Genomic DNA, 21,104 nt, shown 5'->3' on the forward strand with positions numbered 1-21,104 from the left:
TTAAAGGAAAAATAATCGAGAGGAAAAACATTGTCGATGTCATGAACAGACAACAAAAAATAATCTTCTAAGATAAGATGATTATATAGAGCAAAATGTCAAAAAAGGGAAACAACCAAGTTTCAGTCATCAAATTATCAGTGTATGACGTATCCAGTGCTGTAGTTTCTGATCACTGTCAGCGTTGCTTTATTATTTTTGTACTAATCTGAAGAGCTGTGCAGATACAAACACGGATTGAAACTCAATCTGATGGTGCTTTCCGAGATTCATGAATAGGACTGGGTGGGTTTTCTGGGAGGTGACCAATATATGAAGCTACCAGTACGACACATCATCAGCTGTGGACCTCGACGTCGTTGGGTGTTTCGGCTTTTTGGATAAGGAGTTTTTTCTCTGCTATTCCATGTCCAATAAATATGCATTTCACAAAATGGTAAATGATAAGCTTTTATTTTTGATTAATAAAACAAATGTCCTGCTATAATTCTTGTGCGAGGAGAACATTCAGCGGTGAGCAGGATTTCTATCATTAGTGGAAAGTTTGTTCACCACTGACCCGTTGAAACAAACACAAAGTTTTTAGGCAAATTACTGAGACGACGATTGTAATAAACGTTCACAAAACAAGCGACTTAACAGAGAGACACGAGCTTTATTTGTGACTCTGGAAGAAATGTCAACGTTACAGATAAAAATGGTTGGAGATACATTTGAAGATGTGGACTACATCATGGAATGTTACAATTCAAGAGACTTAGATCAAAACACAAAGAAACACTGGACAAAATTATGAATGGATGATAACATAAAATAGTGCATTTGATCAACATATCTGCTCTGTAAACAGGCACTGAGCAGCTGAATTAAATTTAAAACAATATATTCAGTATTACAATAACATTTACCCCAAGTTTATTACTTTCTTTTGCTTATGTATGACAGCAAATTCCATTAGGCTGCACATTTCCTGGTCACATCTATCTGTAATTGTTCCCCAAAATGCAACTGTATTAAGTTGGACCACAGTCACATCTAACTAAGATAGAAAAATTGCAACATATTGCTGTGCCAGCAGGTAGTAGTATATCATATTGGTTAAATCTCAGTGTTACAGAGACGCTGAAGACATAATCCAACATCAGCAGCTATTGGTGGCATGATGATTCAGGAATCTGGTGACTTTTGATGCAGATATGCAGCACTTTGATGGCGTTTAATTCAACTCATCATATGAGAAAAAGAAAAAGCACGACAGATGTGCTCTGTGTTTATCTGTGTGACTTACAAAACAGGAGGTACCATAATAGATACAGCAGGGAGAAATGTTAGAGCCACAGCCAACCGACATTTTCTTGTGGACCCAAAACTGTGACAACGTTTTGCTCACAGCGCTGCGCAGCCACGTGTTTGTGGGTACATTATTAGCCCATAGGTATTCCACTTGGTGCAAGGCTCAGTCCCCTTCAACGACTGCATTATCCATCATTTCTTCTCCACTTGAAAACATATTCCCTTGACGACGCAATCAAACGGCCACACGGGTGAAATGAAGACCATTTGAAAACAAAAGACCATAATGAGAGGTAGGATGACTGTCGTTCAGTTTCTGGTCATTCTCACAGTGAAAGTTAATTCCACCGCAGCCTCGCCCTCCACTCACCCTCTACATATTCTGTATATGAAGGTGGGTGGCAGGGTCCAGACGGGAGAGGGCACTGCATGCACGTCTGGGTCGATGCAGTATTGTCTGTCTGTCTGTCTGTCTGTCTGTCATGTGAAGCACGACTTCAGAGGTCTTCGCATTCCAGGAAGTGGGTCCTCTGCAGCACCTTTACATGGCGCTCATAAATTTTGAGCGCGGGGCCGAGTCGGATAGACAAACCAGTCAACACGTCACTGCGCTGCATTAGGAGGAGGGACTTCCCATCAATTTCCTGAGGAGGAGAGAGAAAATATTTAGCTCAGTTTATTGGGTTTAAAAAAATACAGTTACAGTTATACCAAGTCAATTCGATGCTTTATTGTTTTCAAAACTGGAAAATAAACATTATGTACAAAAGTACAGGAAAAAACAAAGCACCTTTGTAATCATAAAATAAAATCACAATGATGTACTTTCTCATATTTCTAAATGACCAAAGGGCCAGATTGAGTCATTAAAGGTCCAGATTCTCACGGGTCGGCACTTGAATAGGCCTGTCTTATATAAATATATTTTGTACATTTATAAATGCAATGAAGGAAGAAAAAAAAATCAAATGCACAAGGAAAAAAAGAAAACCCCAGAACAACAAACAAAAACAAAAAAGGTAAATTACACTGCACTGTTGAAAACATTTTTTTTGAGTCTCAGTTTGGATAGGTGAAGTCTGCGTAATATTTTGAACTGCATCAATCCATGTCTGAAGCATAGAGAAGAGGAATAGACACGTTCTTGGGCCTTCCTCCACTGATCTTTCATGATTTCAACTCCCAGACCCTCCTGTCTGGCCCAAGGTGGTTGTACTGGATGCTTAATAACTTTTAATGTTAGTAATGTAATATAATTCCTAAATAGCCACCGGGAGACACTGTGTAGAGAGTTGAATTAGCTATTGAAACCAGGGAAGGAATTTAATGGCCCCCTCATTTTGGTCTTATGCACCTCAAAAAATAATCTATCCTGCAGCGACAGCGGCCTCGATGCCCTGCCTGCACTGCCCCAGCTGATGTCACTGCTTTCTCCTCTGCCTCTTTCCTTACACCGATGTCTTTTGTTGAGATTCTGACTGAGCAACATCAATAACCAATGATGGGTTAGATGTGGAGCCTAGAATGAAAACTGGACTATGCAAGTGTGATGCAGACTCGCCACAGAGAGAAAGAGAGCAAGAAATGAATGCGAGAAAGGGAACATACGAATACGGACAGAAGAGTGGACAGGATATAAACTTTAAGCCTCTGCAATTCTGTGGTTTACACTCCAGACTGGACTCTGTTAACAGTGGCAAACAGCTAGATCCATGTAATATACACTTGTCTCCTTTGAAATGCTTCACCGTGCTGCCGTCCAGGTGCCGTTTCACCCTATCAAAAGCCAATTTCTGAAAATGTGATGAAAAAATAAGATCCTGTGAGCAGGGCAGGAATTTCAAAGAGGCCATGAAGGCCACGCTCCTCAAAAAATTCATATGCCCTAAGGCCACAGTGGCCTTGATGCCCCACCTTCACTGCCCCAGCTGATTTCACTATTTCCTCCTCTGCCTCTTTCCTCTCAATACAGTTTTAGACACCAGTGTCTTTTGTTGAGATTCTGAATTCTTATTGGGCGACATCAAGTAAAACACTGCACAAATAACAAGTAGTGGGTCTGATTTCTACTGAGGTGTCTTTTTATGACTCCAGTTTGATAAATTAGTGAACAAATAACACTCAACATATAATGTTACACATTGCTTGTATAGTGTTACAAGTCTAACAAATATTATCGCCTAATGTTTGTTACATTAATGTGAACATAATGGTAGTCCCATCAGGGTTAACCCTGTATGAACCGGTCTTTTGAAAATCATAATAAATAATTTTGTGATCTTTCTTTTTTATTTATTTAGGCCTATATCAAATAAAATCCATTTATTCATCCATTTCATATAAAACCATCCTTAACCCTTCAGTTAAATTATTCTCATTATCATATTATTATTATCTCTGTGTTTGATTTGATGGCTTTGTGTCTTTGTGACCTTGCCCCTAAAATGATGAAATTCTGATTAAAAACTTATAATTGTGGGAAAAAAACTTTGTAACTTTGTATTTCAAGAGAGCAGTCTGAGATTTTTCCTTGTCACCTCAAGACAGTCAGTTTTCTTTCCCTGCAGCCTTTTCCACACAAATAAATCGATACCGGTGCCAGCATACACCATCATATATTCAGACCATGCAACACGCTTTATATGAACTGCCTTCAAATGTGCACTGGATGATGGGATATGTGTCGTTTTCAGTGTACATGTAACGCCCTCTGTGCCAGTTTTGCGGTATTGCGCTGACCTGCGTTCGGAAAGCCACAGCCTGCTCTGGAAAGCCTGCAGCTGAGAAATAACTGGCCACATCTGCCACAGTCCACTGCAGCAGGTTCTGGCTCATCTTCTCCTTCTTCACAGAGCTGGAGGAAGATCAGATGAAAAAGAGTTAAGAGACACAAACACGCAGCTACCTCTTCTTCAGCAGGTAATGTCTCACTTTGCTATTGTTTTTTCAAGCCCTCCGTCTGGTTAGCAGCGAGTTAAAACACAAGTTTGTGCCTCAGAAACAGCTAGATTAATTATTCAGGCAAATAACTGAAAAATAAGATAGAGGTGTATTAAACTATTGCAAAGGGAGCGCTGGACATTATCCTAGGAATTTAATGAAGTGCATTGCTCATGGAGAACGTAATGACTTGTTTAATAACAGATACTCACACTTCATCACCTTTACCACCATTGAGAAGACCGTCTTCGGCAGCTGTGAAGGATGTTATATCTATCTTATTCTTCAATGTACCTGTTAGCAAAGTGGAAGCAATATTAGTACAAATGTTCTGCAGGTTTTACCATATTGATTCAGTGGCTATCATGACACGCTCTGGGGCTGCATGTTGCCTGCAATATTTCTTTACTGATCACTAAAACACAATGGAGAGTCGATTTAACTGGTTTCTATTTAAAGTGTCAGTTTGAGAACATGTAGGAGAAACACTTCAGCATTCTACCTTTTCCTTGAAAGTGAGAAAACAGCAATGCCAAGAAATGTTATTCAAAATCATCTGTACTTGTTAATTTCACCTCAGATCCACCATGCCTCTTATTTCTTGTGTGATTATCCTTTTTCTGAGGACAACATGCAGCAAACAGCTACAGAATATCGCCCTTTAGGCCTCAAATCATTTATAAAAACTAATTTGAGCTAAGTTCATATGACTCTGCTACAGTTTTTATACCAAAATTAATGTGTACATGCAGGTTTTTTAAATGTGACTGAGCAATTGACCCTTGACCCCTTTGTTTTTATCAGAGATTCAACTCATGTCTGTGCAGAGCAGCAGAGAGAAAGATGTTTTTAAAAGTGTCTTAGTTCAGCTCTTGGTACTTTTGTGACTTGTGACTGAATGTCTATGGTCTGAAGTTTAGTTTTTGTGTATTATGTCACTGTTTTATACTTTCAGGTATTTGTTTTATTTTACTGTTTCATGTTTGCTTTCACATGTATAGGAGTCATGTCAGGTTACTGCAGAAAAAACCCCAACAGTGATTTAATATAAATGCTTCAGTAGGAGTAAAGCACTGTATAGTACAGAGGTATTTTAAGAGCATTTAATGTTCAAATTTGGAATAATAAATAGAAAAAAAATACAAAACCTCTTCTCAAGTATATCAACGTTTGACATAATATCCTGATTATTGTTTTCTGGTCCTCGTCTCATGGACACTTGGTTTTGGTCAAACTGAAGGTATAACAGTTTAGTCAAAATTCATAGTGAACTTTCTATATAATTTATACCGTCCACCTATAGTGGCATGTTTACATCAGATCTGGAGCTGATAAAAAAAACTGTGACTACTGCAGGGTCATTAAACTGGGACTGAATGCCAAATGTGGCCTTTCTGGTTGAAGAAAAAAAGACAGATGTTAGTAGGAGTTAGTGGGTTTTTTGCCCACAGTAAAACGGACTCACAAGAGTAAAATGAAGGTTTTCTCTGTCAACGTGCAAAGTAAAATTCAATAACAATGTCTTTAACAATAATCTTTTTTCTGGGGTTTTGAATGTGCTGCTTCATATTCTTCACATTCAGTGGTGTGATGTTGAACGAACAGCAGCAGACTTGTGATAAAATGGAAGTGATGCTTTTTCCATGGTACTAGTATGCCACACAGAGGCCTCTCCTGTCACGGTACAGTATGTTTTTCTATTACAGTTTGTTCACGGTTCAGTACAGTGAATGAGTGTTGATACAGCACCATTACTATACAGTGCCAGCCCACTTTCTTGGGATGTTGGCAGGACTGTCTTCATGCATGTGACTCATGAAAGGGCCCCCATTTCAGATGGGTACTGCTCCTTCTAGACAAACCATATTCAGGCCCATATTCAGTGGTGCAGTGGTAGAAACATTTTAGTGTTGTTTGTTTCTGTTGTGCCACCTTAGGTATTTGCACAGAGGACTGTTGATAATGACTCACTAAAGAGGGAAAATCTATAACCACATCTCTTACATTAAAAGCTAGAAAGTCACTTTTCAGATTTCCAATGAAGAAACAAACTCTGCAAACATCCCAAAAAATTGTACTTGACGGTAAAAAACCCCCCACATATATCATAAAATATGAACAAGCCCTTTTCTGAATTAAGCATACATGTTATTGACACTTTTTAGAAACCGGCTGCAGCTGTATGTTTATTACATGGTCATGTGGTGATTTTTCTTGACTGGAAGTCACGATGCATTAACTTGAGAGTTGTATCAAAGTTCAGACCTGCTTTCAACATGATCCTGGGTGATTCGAGTGACAGTGGATAGCTTTATGTACAGCTGTGAACGTACAGCTGTGAACGCACTCACGATGCATCTGAGATCCAATCACTCAGACCACATTCAGCGTGTCCTAAACCACATTGAAGGACCACTTGCTTAACCGACGTCCTGTACGTTTGGTACGTACGTTTGGTTCATTGTAATGCAAATAACGCACTGGAGCGCTTTCACCTGCAGCAGATGTTTGCAAACACACTGATAACTGCAATATCCCCAGTTATCCTTTAGAAAATAACACTATTTTGAGAGTTGTTGAGTAAAGAGAAACTCTATAAACTTTGTGAATCTCTGTCTGTGACAAATTCTTTATTATTTGGACCTTTTTGAAAATTTGGCAAATGATCTACATCAAGTTATTTCTGCTGTTGTGGGGGAAAAAAAGTGTCCGTTTGTCGCTGCATGTTAATGGCTATCACTGTTGAGCTGCCAGGTAAAAACAACATGTTTTGCAAATGTGCATGGAAGTGAAACAGCTACAGCGAATTATTGTTTATCTGATTAATTTGTCTTGTGAATTCGGCAATGCAATGCATGAAATACTCTTGCACAGCCAATCCTATCTCCACAGCCCTGTGTCAGCGTTGGAGAAAGGTCTGGCTCCACACATGATCATTCTGCTATAGGGGAAGAAAAAAATGCTCTGGCTTGTTTGTATTTCTCTAAACCAATCACATTTGTTTTGGTCGGCGCTAAGCCCAGGATGCAGCCACAGCGCCCCTGCCAAATAGTGTTGGGAAGAACTTGTTTTGGTGGAACATTTGCACATGAGGAGGTGAGCCAGGGCATTAAAATGTCTACATCACTGCAAAAGAAAAGGTAACAGCTGCTAGCTTGTTTACATTCATACCGTTAGCAGGTGCTAATTTGCCATTTTCAGCGTATAAGTTGCTGACTCAGAAATTGTTGCTGTTTCCTGGCTAGTGACTTGGAAAACACAGATAGCGGGTGTTGCTATGTAGCCTGAAACAAGCCAATGGCAGGTTTATACCTGCAGAGTACACGTGGTGAATCAGACTATACATGAAGCTGTTTCTTTCTGTGTAAAAAAAACAGTGTTGCTATGAAGACTTTCTTCATCATCTCTGATTGAAAACATCAGATTTCCACGCTGTCAGAGGAACTAAAAGTGTGCGCTGAAGCAAACAAGCACACAATGGCGTGTCTCTGCCATGCTGCAGGTAAAACACTGAACTAAAAAAAGACATAACAAATAGTCGAATCTTCGTACTGAACGGCCTAATGGACATCAAACTGACAAAACAGCCCAAGTGTTTATTTATATATACAGCAGGGAAGTGAGATCCGATCGCGTAGGATATATGTTAATACCGGTCTGCAGATTTCCACCTCTACAAGCCGCTACCGTTTAAAGTACAGTCTTACAGACAGGCAGCATGTTTTGACTGAAGGCTCAAAGTGAGCACCACCTGGATGGAAGGTAGCAGGACAAGTTTGTGAAGCATTCAAAAAATCTCAAACAAGCCTGGAGGCAAGACTAGACAAAATGGTCAAATAACAGCCAGAACAGTATGTTGTATCAGTATGTTTGTATTGAAACAAAGCTGCCATTAGTTAATTCCCTTAACGTGTGTGTCTTGTTAGAACCCATTTCCCAGAATTAGAGCAGTGTAGTGATTGATTCGTTTTCTGCAAAACAGATGCAGGCCACACAGCAGCTTTAAAAACATTAAAATAAGACACTGTATTACTCACAGTTGTCAGATGGCAAAGACAGTGTCTGTGGTCTTCCATCAGATACATTCTTGGTCTCTTCCTGTTGGCCAAACAAAACAGAACAAAACAAATGAAACATGAAAATCTCAGAGGGATCAAACAAACAGAGACATACAGGTGATGTTTTCTTTTTGACACAAAAGGATTAGAGGCCAATTACCAGCCCTGCTGCATAGTCTGGTACCAACTGGTCGGATGAAAGGCCACTATCCTCCACCTTGCCTCCATCTTCTTTCTTCACGTTGTTCTTTAAAGCACCGGGGCTGGTGGTTACAGAGGGGGTTTCTGGCTTTGTGACTGCTGCAAACACAGAATGAGTCATTAACATTACATGCTGATATAATCCATACTGTTATACCTGATTTACTGTAATATACTGTACTAGCCCCAATTCCAAAAAAGTTGGGAAGTTGTCCAATTATGCAATCCAATTATTTGCAAAAATGTCTGTACCTATATTTAATCAAATATAGTACAAAGACAAGATGTTTAATGTTCAAACTGATTAACTTTATTGTTTTTTGTAAAATCACACTCATTTTGAATTTGACGCCGAAACATATTCCAAAGAAGTTGGGACAGGGGGCATGTTTACCACTGTGTTATATCACCTCTTCTTTTAATAACATTCAGTAAGCATTTGGGAACTGAGGGCACTAATTGGTGAAGTTTTGAAAGTGAATTTCTTTCCCATTCTTGCTTGATAAACAACTTTGAGTGCTCACCAGTCTGAGAGTCTCTGTTGTTGTATTTTGCACTTCCTAATGCACCACACATTTTCAGTGGGAGACAGGTCTGGACTGCAGGCAGGTCAGTCTAGTACCTGAACTCTTTTATTACGAAGCCACACTGTTGTAACACCTGCAGAATGTGTTTTGGTATTGTCTTGCTGGAACAAGCAGGGACCTCTCTGAAAAAGATGTTGCCTGGATGACAGCGTATTTTGCTCCAAGACCTGTATGCACCTCTTAGCATTAATGGGGCCTTCACAGATGTGACAGTTACCCATGATGCCATGGGCGCTAACATATGCACACACTCCCATACCATCACAGACGCTGGTTTTGAGCTTTCCGCTGGTAACAATCTGGATGGTCCTTTTCCGGTTTAGCCCAGAAGTCATGATGTCCATGATTTCCAAAAACAGTGTGAAATGTGGACTCAACGGGCCACAGCACACTTTTCAACGTTCTGTCAGTCCAACTCAGATGAGTTCAGACCCAGAGAAGTCAGCGGTGTTCTGGATGATGTTAACATATGGCTTTCGCTTTGCACTGTAGAGTCTTAACTTGCATTTGCTGATGCAGCTACAAACTGTGTTTACTGAAGTGTTCCTGAGCTCATGTTGTGTTCTTAATACAATTATGTGGATTTTTAATACAAGTTTTAATGCAGTGCCTCCTATGGTGTCAAAGGTCGCAATCATTCAATGTTCGTTTTCAGCCTTGCCCCTTACATGCAGAGATTTCTCTGGATTCTCTAAATCTTTTCATAATAATATGGATTGTAGATGGTGAAATCTATAAATCCTGTGCAGTTTTGTGTTGAGAAACATTGTTCTTAAACTGCTGGACTATTTGCCCACACAGTTTTTCACAAAGTTGTGAACCTCACACCATCCTTGCTTGCGAACAACTGAGCCTTTTGAGGATGCCCCTTTAATAATCAATTATGATACTATCACCTGTTACCAATCAGCCTGTTTATCTGTTTTGAGCATTCCACAACTTTCCCAGTCTTTTGTTGGCCCTGTCCCAACTTTTGTGAAACATGCTGCTGCCATCAAATTCAGAATGAGGGTACATTTACAAAGAAAAATAAAGTCTGAACATTAAATATCTTGTCTTTTTACTATATTCAAATGAATACATGTCAAAAAGTATGTGCAAATCATTGCATTCTCCTTTTATCTGTTTTACACAGTCCCCGAGCTTTTTAGAATTGGGGTTGTACATGGTGATGTAATCCATACAGTTATATCTGACTTTTTTCTTGATACATGCAATTGCTAACACTAGCTAATGAATGCAGCTGAAAGTTATTTCATGTGTTTTTCAATGCTATTTGTTCAAGACGAATAACTGGTACAAACAAGACAACAGATGAATGGATTTCTTACTGCAGGACTACACTGCTAAGCCATGGAAATGTATTATTGCATTTTCTACTGACAAAAACCATGTCACCCATCCAGCTCCAATGCCCATTTCATATCCAAAGCAAAACTAAACACAAGGCTTGCACATGAAACAATATTTGTGTGCTCCATAATGCTGGGTGCACATATTAGACTGTCTAGCAGTGTGAATACCTTTGTCTCTCTGCATTCCTGGGTTCTGGCGCTCTGCTGGGCAGACAGCAGAATGATAGGCCCAGTCATTGTGTGCGAGGGCCCTGGGGCTGGAGGGGGGCAAGGAGCTGGGCCTCTCACCAGCCTTCTGGAAAGAGACACAGTCCAGACCCGAGCCAGGGCTGCAGCCGGGGCCGGGGCCAGGCCGAGTGCCAGAGGGAGAGCAGGGGGCAGAGACGGCTCGCACAGAGGCACAGTGCACGGCAGAATCTTCATACGTGCGGCCAGGAGAGGGTCCATCCTGCCCATCCTGGCTCTCATCAGCCCCCTCCTCATCTGCGTTACTGTCCGTGTCCATCGCCATAGAGGTGTCAGCCTGCAAAACAGAAGCATAAGTGCAACATAAAACTCCATCCCATCTGTCATCTCTAGAGTTACAACAATTAGCTGATTAATCAGTTTGCTGTCAGCACTTAAACTAATCGCCAGCTATTTTGATAATAGATTGAAAATGACTCAAATGAATTGTTTTGCCCCACTGTATGTATTATTTTTCAATCCTTATTTTTATGTTGTAAAATTATTAATTTGGCTTTTTTCTTCATTCTGTCTTTATTCTGCCTAATTTCTTGTGTGAAGATGTTTCAGCTGCAACTATTTAGTGATTACAAATCGATCATTACATTAATCACCAACTATTCTGACAATCCATTAGTTGGTTTGAGTAACATAAGAAAAAAGTAACAGTGATCTGATATCAGATTTTCTAATGTGAATGTTTTTGGATTCTTAAGTCCCTCATGACAGTAAACTGAATATCTTTGGGTCGTGGGCAAATCAAGACATTTACAGATGTCATCTTGGACTTTGGGAAACAGTGATGGACATTTTTCACCGTTTTGTGACATCTTACAGACCAAACAGCTAATCGATTAATTGAGAAACTAATCTACAGATTAATCAAAAGTAACCATTGGTTGCAGCCCTTGAAGATGTACTCTATTCTCGCTTTATATTATTTTAATTGTTATTATCAAGTAGGTTTCATTCTCTATCTTATTTTTTCATTAATTACATCATTCTCTCCCAGTTTTGTATTCTTTCTGTATTTCCTTTTAAATTTTTTGTTATAATGCACTTTGGGTTGCATTTCTTGCATGACAACACAAATTAAATTTATTGTTATTATTACATATTATTGTTGTAGGCATAAATTGCCAATTACTTCGATGATGGATTAATCAGTTTGAATAATGAAAGAAAATGGTAAAAATTCTGATTCCAGCTTCTCAAATGTGATTATTTGCTTGTTTGTTTACTTCTCTATGACAGTAAACTAAATATCTTTGAGTTGAAGGCAAAACAGGGCATTTGAAGAGACTTATTGTTTGTTTTTTTGACTATTATTAAGCTATCCAGTGAGTTTTATTTAGGTGGGTTCTTATTTTCCATGAATTATACCACTATTTCCCAGTTTTTAATGTCCATTCTGTGTCTTTTTAAAATGTATTTATTGTAAAAAACGAAGTTTTTTGTATTTTTTCATCGTGTGAGGATGGCACATGAAAACACGCTCATACAGATGTCGCAATTTGACCGCTGTGGTGGTAAATTATTGCCTTTGAATGTCTCCGTCCCTCTCCGCGGTGCAGTGTTCACTCCGCAGACAGGCTGCGAGCACCGCAAACGCGTTTCCACTTGAATATAAATATTATCTGATTGCATTTAACTAGTTTTAACATACGCACTCGTTTCTTTCGGTGGGGGTTTTAGTCGATGGCGCCCTGAGTGAAAAAAATTACCTTGTGTGCGAGCGACTGCGTTTCCAGGAGCCAGCAGTCGAGCACAAGAGCGCACGAAAGCCCGCCCCGCTCCTGTATGGCAGTCACCCAGCGCACTGCATTTCACATAACTTTCACCGAGACACGATCACAAAAACACCCCGAGGAGCTCAATCCAGCCTGATTTACATCTCGGCTCACATAAAACAGACGATGTGCTCGGTGCGTCCCGCTCCGTAGAGGCCTTCTTGATTGATAATTCAAACACACGGGAGTGTAGAAAGGGCCGATGGGAGGCGTTTTTTGGGTTTTTCTCAAATTTCCTCCAAAGTGCGCATGGAGTTGGGAGCCGCGGTGGAGACCTCGCCATTGTGTCTGAGGTCTTTAACGGAGCGCTTCCCGGCCGGCCGGGGCCGAGCCGCGGTGAAGCGGCGGAGCGGAGACGCAAACCGAGCTTTAACTCGACGTGCACATCAGTATGAAAGCGAGCAGCAGCCGCCTCGATCACCAACCAGTCCACTTTGACTTTGCACCGGGTCAGCGATGTACAGTAGAAGCGACCGAACAGAAAGAGTAAAGAGAGTCCGTTATCGGACACGTCGCTGTCTGCCTACATCTGACCCTCGTTTTCAGGTGGACAACAAGCCCCGAGGAGCGCTCTGCTCAAAGTAACAAAACGCAATCGTTATTTTGTAGCGACACGCACGCCTTTCAGAGAACAAAGTCAATTTGATCTCAGCTTAACCCAAATCGGATAGAGCATCCGCCTGCACGAACAGTTTGCGGTCGCTTCACGTTAGTTAGTTCAGGTCTCACTGTGCCACCGGCTCCTACATATTTCATTACTGTGGCTGCTCTTAAAATACTGAGAGCAGACACGGAGAAGTGATGGCACTGCTGCACGGGACGAGAGAGGCCATAACAGCAGCCGACACCAAGCATTAGACGTGACCGGGCTTGGCTGCGTGTCCGACAATGGATCTATGGGTTCGACTTTATGCACTGCGTCGGCAATCGTCCATCGCTCGAAAAATAGACGCAGTTTGCACAAAAGAACTGGGTATCCCTATATTATGAGTACTTTGGCATCGATTAGGATCGATTTGGTTGCTGTTTTGCGGGACAAAACATAGTGATGGGCATATCTATAAGTCAGACGGAAGGGGTGAAATCTCGTCACAGGCAGATAAAATATGCGTCTGGACATGGCTCTGGTGACATTTGGTGCTCTGCTTTGGATGGCTGCCCTCGTTTTTCGCAGGAAAAAACACAATCAACAACCCACTAATGTCCCACAACGTCCCCCATCAGGCTCCTACATCCGCGGTGTTTGAGACTTTTTTTCCTTCACCCACTCCCACATTTACAAGCCAGAGAGAATTAAAGCGCGTCCTTCCAGCCCCGCCTTTCAAAATAAAACCCCCATTATCAAGAAGATGAAAATCTCGTTCTTTGCACCTCTGAAACACACCTTAAGTACCACAATATAATATAAAACAAACAAACAAACAAAAAAAAAAAAATGCTGAACAACTGACCCCTCCAGTAGTCAATAAGAATATCAATTTCTTGCAATAGACTATCATGGTATTTTATGTTGTTTTTTATGTACTCGAATTTGCCCCAACTGCCCCCAGCCTGGCCCCCCAGCAAAACTGGTCTAGAACCGCTACTGCTCCATCCTACTTTACCTACTTTACATGAATTACGGCTTTCTATGTTTATTCTATGTTTAATTTCACGTGTGAAGATGCCCTCTATATATTCAATACTAATTTTTATGTTATTTTTACAATAATTATCAAGTGGGATTTGCTTTCTATGTTATTATTTTTTTTAAATATAGCATTCTTTCACAGTTTTTATGTTCATTCTGTCTTTTTTTTTTTGCTGGAAAGCACATTGGGGTGCATTACTTCTATGAAAGGTGTCATACAAATAAATATTATATCATTATTATTAGAGCTGCAATAATTAATCAATCATGAAACTGAAGTCCATTGATACACTGCACATGTATATCAACAGTCTGTACTTCATGGACATATTGCACATGCCTATAGACTACATGACTAAAATTCACACATTACACACATATGCGCACATTTAACATTTCCAGTTATTGTATATAGTATTTCTATTTTTATCTATTGAGTTTGGATTCTATTATTATTTTATTTTATTTCTTCTACATTTCCCCTTGCGCTGCTACTTTCTGTGCTGCTGTGTCAGATCAAATCCCCCCTATGGAGGCTCAATAAAGGTACTTGTACATATTTTATCTTATCTTACTTATCTTATCTCTTCTTTTATGAAGGGCTTATTAAATTTATCACCATGTATTTTGCTAATAAATCAATCTGAATTTTTTTTAGTGTAAAAACCTAAATTCTCTCATTCCTGCTTCTAAGATGTTAATATTTTCTGGTTTCTTTACTCCTTTATGACAGTAAATTGAATATATGTGGGAGGTGGGCAAAACAAGACATTTGTGGACATTATTTTGAGCTTTGGAAAGATACTGATCAACATTTTTTTTATCCTTTTCTTAATTTTTATAGACCAAACTAGAGCTGGAAATAAAAAATGATTCTCATTATCAATAAATACGTTGATTATTTTCTCAATTAATGGATTAGTTGTTAGGTCTGTGAAATGACAGAAACTTGTGAAAAATGTTGGTCATTGTTTCCCATGAACACAAAATGACTTCTTCAAATGTCTTGTTTTGTCCACAATCCAAATATATTAAGTTTGCTGTCAGATAGAAGTAAAGAAATCAGAAAATATTCACATTTGACAATCTGAAAAAAGAGAATTAGATTTTTTCCCTTATGAAATGACTCAAAACGATATACTGATTATTAAAATAGATGGCAATTAATTGAATAATTGATTCATAATCCCATAATCATTGCAGCACTGACAATAACAATAATTTTTAAAAATATTAGTACCTTTGATACACGAAAAAATGAGCCCCAAAGTGGTTTACAGCAAAGAAATAAAAACAAGGCATAACACGATCACAAAGACTGCAAAAGAAAGCCGTAATTAATGTCAAGTGGATTAATAATGGATTTAAACCAAACAACTAATCGACTACGAAAATAATCGCTAATTGCGACCCTGTTTATTATCAGCATGCGCGTATGTTGACGCTTTTATTTTGAAAGCAAATGTGTTCAACTTCCTGGCTACGTCTACTCGTCTCTTGCGAGCTTGGCAGGGTCCCCCTCCCCTTCGCTCAACGCCGAGTTTGGGGCTTGAAAAGCGCTTTCTGCTGCTGATAATGGTGGCTCGGGTTGTTGCGGACGGACAGGACGGTGCAACTTTTCCCGTCTTGTATTTCTGCGCTTGCACCGCCCGTCTAAAGTGCTTTTGTGTCAAACGTGCCCCACTCTGACTAGACGCGCACCTTCTGTTGTTTTTTTTTTTTTTCTCTCTCCGTCTCCACCTCGGCGGCGCACAAGCGAGGTCCAACCGCCGCTCCCCGTCTGCGGCAGTTTTGGGTGCACTTGCAAATCACTCCCCTCACCACTCCCCGTGTAGACACACACAAAAAAGACGGGTTTCTTTTGCAAACCACTCACACCAGCCGTGCCTTGCTTTTATCTCCACCTGTTAATGTGGTAAGATGTGACATGACAATGAGATGTGAGCTGGTTAAACAACATGCCTCCTCGCATCAACCTCCACATACCTCCAAATCCTCCTCGTCCTGGTCAACAGGACCGAAAGCGCTGTCCCCGTTGCTCAAGTCAGAATGACTGGCTTCTTCCACCGCGCTCCTTCTTGCAGCCGTCGTTAACGTTACATCGTCTTTTTTTCTGCTCCTCCGCTGAACCTTGGCGGCGTTTCGGTATGAAATTGAGCCCTTGTAGTTAACTTTCAGCACGGTTTGTTCCTGTATCAGTTTCTCCAGTTCTGCGCAGGTTCGGTCGGGCTCGGACCCGTGTCGTCTCCGGACCATTCGGCAAATCCTCTCCAAGTCCGGCCGGGCTTTCCGCGACCGCAGCGAGTCGATAGTGTCCAGGATCCACTCTCGGTACTTGGATTCAGACATCTTTTTTTTTTTTTCTTTTGCTCGGCTGGTTCTCTTTCTCTGTGCTGTTTTTTCTTACCTTGGTGCGTCAACCTTGTACGTTACACACGGGTGTTTTTCGTGAGCCGCGGTCCGAGCCCAACTGAGAAGCGGAAACCTCGCTGTACGCCTCCTGCGTTTGCGTGTGCGCTTAAGGTGGACCGACGCAGTTGCAGCCAAAAGTTTCACTCGAGATGGGTTTTAAGGTGGAATTTGCAGTCCTGGACGGGGACGAGCGCGCGCACTCGGGCTCATGTGCGCCATAATGGGTGCAAAAGGTGACGGAGTTAGACGGTGTGATACCAACAGCTACTGGGGCTCAGAAGCTAGATCACACGTGGTTCATCCTCCTTCACTTAGCTTCACGGGATCATATTAAAGGAGCAGAGGCGTAGCTGGGAAATCTGGGCCCCATGTGTTTCCCTATCACAAGATCAGACTATGTAAGAATTCATTAGAAATCCACTGTGTGCAGAAATGAACTATAATATTCATGATCATGTTTTCATTACTAAAAATTAGCTGTTTACATCTGCAGAGGGCATGGGTCCTCCTCCAACATGGCCATGTTTCTACAGAACAAACAAGCCAAACACTGGCTCAAGATCTTAGATGTATGATAGAACCTAGATCGGGTGTGCACTCTCAGTCTTGCTTCCAATTTTTCACAGTATTGCACCAAAAAATTCACCTTCAGCCCAAGAAGCATTTCCCCATAAGCTAAAAGAGACGCCTGTAAAACTGTTGACAGGACACACTGAACTGCAAGCAAGCAACTAGAGAAATATTCATGGAGTGGTACAAGGGTGGCATGGAGACTTTAAGAGGTATCACAAATATATGCCACTTTAATTGTGAACAATGCAATCAATATTTGCTTGGAAAAAACCCTAAATTAAAATAATTTGCCAAAAAAAATACATAATTGTGACACATTAGAAATGTATTGAATAGAAATAACTAAAAGTGACAATAAAAACAAATAAACTTTAATTTTCAAATGTTTCCAAACATTAAATTGTATGAGTCAGAGTTCCAGCTTTTGCTGCATTCGTTTGCATTCAGACTTAAGAGTTTCAGGCTCGGGGGCAGTGCCTCCCCATGCCACCCCTCTAGATCTGCCCCTGATCAATTATGACTCTTTCTGTTATGAATTTTTGATCCATGAAGATTTCTAAAATTTTCCTAGAGCCAAGAAAAGCAATTGTAAAATCTGTGACATCATCACAATGTAAAGTCTATGGGGCTGAGCGGGAACTTGTGGACGCATATGAAGTGGGCCGTAAAAGCAGGAAGTAAACACAGAAGCTTGAAAACCTTTTGTGCCAGTTGAATAATTCTCATTGGCCTGAATGGGCACCATATTTGCGTGCTGTATTTAGTTCATTAAAATGAATCTTTGGTCTTCTTCCATGGAGTCCGCCATATTGCACTGCCATTTTACAGTAACCCAGGATGGACAAATTAAACACTGACTAGACACTATCTCAATACTAGGCTCTGCATAGGGCCTTTCACAGGATCCCTGAGGCCACCACAATAGGTTCTGTTAAACAGGTGGTCACAAACCTGCAGCTCTAGAGCTGGATGTGGCTCTTTTGCACCTCCTCAGTGTCTCCCTGTGGCTTTGATGAAGAATAACATGCAAATGTTGTAAGCCTAAAGTGATTCTTACATTCTCCAGTTGCACAAACGTGTAGCCCGTAGACCAAAGTAAAAGGGAGAAAAAAGTTCCATTTATTAATGTGTACATGTTAATTTTTAGCGCCTTTTCCTGTACATTTTGCCAGTGGCTAGTCTCGAGTCTCTCTCAGAAGCTATGGATGCCAAACAGAATAGTTGTACCTTCAGATGGATGATTTTTTTTTTTGGCCAAATATGTCTCTTTCGATGATAATGGTTGCAGACCCCTGAGGGTGAGGTGAGTTGTTTGTGAACTGCAAGCTCACTGCTGGGTGCCACTGAATCACACCGGTCCTTTAAGTGGACAATAAAACACATCATATACAATTTTTACAGATTTATTTTGAGCTGTTTTTCTCTTCTGGTCTGTCCTTTTGATTTTGGAAGCTGAGAGACTCACTTTTTATTTAACTTATTGATGTGTATAAAACCCCCCATAGAACTGTATGCTCTTTCATGTTGCTATGTTAAGAAAAATGAAAAATAAGATTTTATGCTTTTATGCTCAAAAGCAGAATGTATGATTGGTTGTAGTCTTGTAACACCTGACAATGGGAGATCAAGCGTTTAGAGACTGACTTCTGAGTTTAGATTGATTGAAACTTATTCAATCAAAAACATTTAAATTGTAATTGATTGGAACAGGTAATCCAATGTAAATATAAAACAGAGCTGGAACATGTCGTGTCTCCCAAATTAAGTCTTTTAATACACAAACACTGTATTGCTCCTCTGTATGAAGATCGTTTTCTGATGCCATTTATGGTTTGATTAACTACTCACAAACACAGTCAACAGTTCCCTATTGTCAATTATAAGAAATTCACATAATGTCTTTTTAATTGTTTGTCAACATACCTGTAATGTATATAGTCCAAACATTGCTGAATGGATATTTTAAGTAGTAATATATATCAGCGTTTTATTTCATCTTCCTTGAACTGGTTTATGCATTTGGAGCCCTTCCAGTGTGTCTCATTATTGTCCAATTATCAATTAATTAATGACTTCATGACTTTTCATTCTTTAATCGATTCCTATTCTTTGATGGATTTATTCATTATGAGGTCTTTTACTTTTATCTTAATTGCTTTGCAACCATCTGGATGGCTCTCCAGGCCCTTCACATATTACTGATGCAGATAGATGCAATCCTAAAAAGCAGTTCACTGACGATGGGAATACATTTGGATAGTCGTACTGAAAGCTGGCAGGTAATTGATCCTGTACTGTGACAGGATGAACACAACACTGCATTATTCAATTGCACCTGCCAGCCTCTTAAAACACAGACAGGGTGGTTAAAAAACAGCATCTTCCCTCACCTCCCAACAAGTATGTTCCTCTGATCCAGCCAATGAAAGTGGCCTGAAGCTGCCAATACCTTCCATGTCATGAAAATACATTATTTTTTATTGTGACATTGTGCAAGGTGAAGAGAGAGCTTACATATAACCCAGACATATTAGTCTTAACAAGTAAAAGTTTATTGGAATGATACATTTTGCAAAATATTACTTTATGTATATTTTTTTTAACATACTCATTGTGTTCTAAGGGTATCTGTCAAGTTCTCCAGAGGGTAAGATAGTTAAGACTGTCAAAGGCAAGGATATACAGTATTGTTTCCCAAAAGGTACAATAGACTACACAATCACTGTACCCAGGTCATGAGGAAAAGATTAATGTTCTGTTTTTGCTTTTTTGCTTTTTTTTTGAAAATACAATTAGAAAATATGAACGCAAAACATCTCAGATGTAAAAAGTGTTATGTCTGAATGAAGAGTGTGTGGATACGATGAAAATAGAAGGCAAACACAGGAGAAAAACTCAAAGTTAGCACAGAGCAGTTGATAGTGTTTAGTTGATAATTGAAGAGGATTAAAGACAGCTGACAAGAAGTTTTGTATGGGAAATAAAATGTTTTTAAAAAGCATTGCAATGGCCTCGGTGTATGAAGTGGACCAAGTGGCGTTGCCTTCTACCCACCAACTCTGATTAGTCAGAAAATAAAGACCAAACATATTACATGTGCTCTCTTCAAAGCATTACATTGTGTGAAATAATCAGCACAAATCAATTTAATAGGTGATTTGAAAGGGTGTGTCATGTGCTTCACTTTGCAAAAGACTGCACAAGTTGGTCGGTGATCCACTGCATTGGGTCAATGTGATGCTCCGACAAATCAAAGACTGTCGGCTGTGGAAACAATGATTTCTCGCACATGTCTCAGGTCCAGGAGATGTCTGTCTTGCTGTTGGGTTGCTTTACCACATGCAAGAAAAACCAAGCTCACCAGAGAAACATGTATTATACAAAACACATATCATGTTTCCAGACAGCATTGAAACATCTCCATCAGACAATTCAAAGACATTCAAAAAAGGTATCCTGCGTTTGATCTCAATTACATTAAGAGACTGCCAAAATAATCACTCAAGCCTACTGAAATCATTTAGTCGAAAAACATTCTCAAAAATGTCATGTTACAAGACTTTATGACAAATAGATTGATGCACATCAAACAATTCACAGAAGCTTTTCAGTGAGATGGACAGAGTCTAGCACCTAGGAGGCCTATGGAGGGTGGGGGTGGAGGAGGGGCAAAAAAAAAAAACAAAAAAAAACATCCTTCATCAAACCAAAACAATGTGTTCAGTCAACAAACCAGCAATAAGATTTGGTCTGCGATTGTCTTGCATCCACAGAAACAAACTTGGCAAAAGGGGACAAACTTTAGGAGAGCTTCCTTAGTTTAATTTGTTACATAGAAAGCTTGAAAACGGAAACCAAAACACTCCAATCTCAAAAATTTGGTTGGACTGCAAAATCTATCTTAAGGTATTACATGTACGGTATATACAAGAGAAAGGGAAAGGAAAAAAAAAAAAAAACAATTATCAAGGTGAGAAGCACAAATTCAGTGACAATTATCAAACTGTTGCCCTACAACTGAACGATAAACGAAACCCAGA

The 21,104-nt window shown here is 40.0% G+C and overlaps 1 protein-coding gene across 2 annotated transcripts; it reads right to left on the reverse strand.

Moving 5' to 3' along the window:
• Nucleotides 1-1,761: 1,761 nt before the first annotated feature.
• samd1a (sterile alpha motif domain containing 1a) lies at nt 1,762-16,820 on the reverse strand. 2 transcript variants are annotated; one of them, XM_084743849.1, is made up of 7 exons: nt 16,066-16,820; nt 10,603-10,957; nt 8,452-8,588; nt 8,271-8,331; nt 4,446-4,527; nt 4,033-4,147; nt 1,762-1,937 (listed from the first exon to the last, which is right to left on the reverse strand). In XM_084743849.1, exons 1-7 carry the CDS (start codon nt 16,426-16,428, stop codon nt 1,791-1,793), a joined length of 1,260 nt encoding a protein of 419 aa, XP_084599975.1. In that variant the 5' UTR covers nt 16,429-16,820; the 3' UTR covers nt 1,762-1,790. The 2 variants fall into 2 exon arrangements, with proteins under 2 accessions (XP_084599975.1, XP_084599974.1); XM_084743848.1 differs by having other exon boundaries at nt 8,452-8,591; nt 16,066-16,808.
• Nucleotides 16,821-21,104: the final 4,284 nt, after the last annotated feature.

This window comes from Lutjanus erythropterus, chromosome 19 (genome assembly GCF_056507025.1).
Source record: "Lutjanus erythropterus isolate fLutEry1 chromosome 19, fLutEry1.hap2, whole genome shotgun sequence".
NCBI lineage: Eukaryota > Metazoa > Chordata > Actinopteri > Lutjaniformes > Lutjanidae > Lutjanus > Lutjanus erythropterus.

Bases quoted from the DNA above. Each gene is read 5' to 3' on its own strand.
- samd1a (XM_084743848.1), bottom strand. From the start codon at position 16,428: ATGTCTGAATCCAAGTACCGAGAGTGGATCCTGGACACTATCGACTCG. The intron at 4,528-8,270 runs GTGAGTAATACA...CTTTGCTAACAG, and splicing joins GTCTTTGCCATCTGACAACT to GTACATTGAAGAATAAGATA. The intron at 1,938-4,032 runs GTCAGCGCAATA...TCTCCTCCTCAG, and splicing joins CTGTGGCTTTCCGAACGCAG to GAAATTGATGGGAAGTCCCT.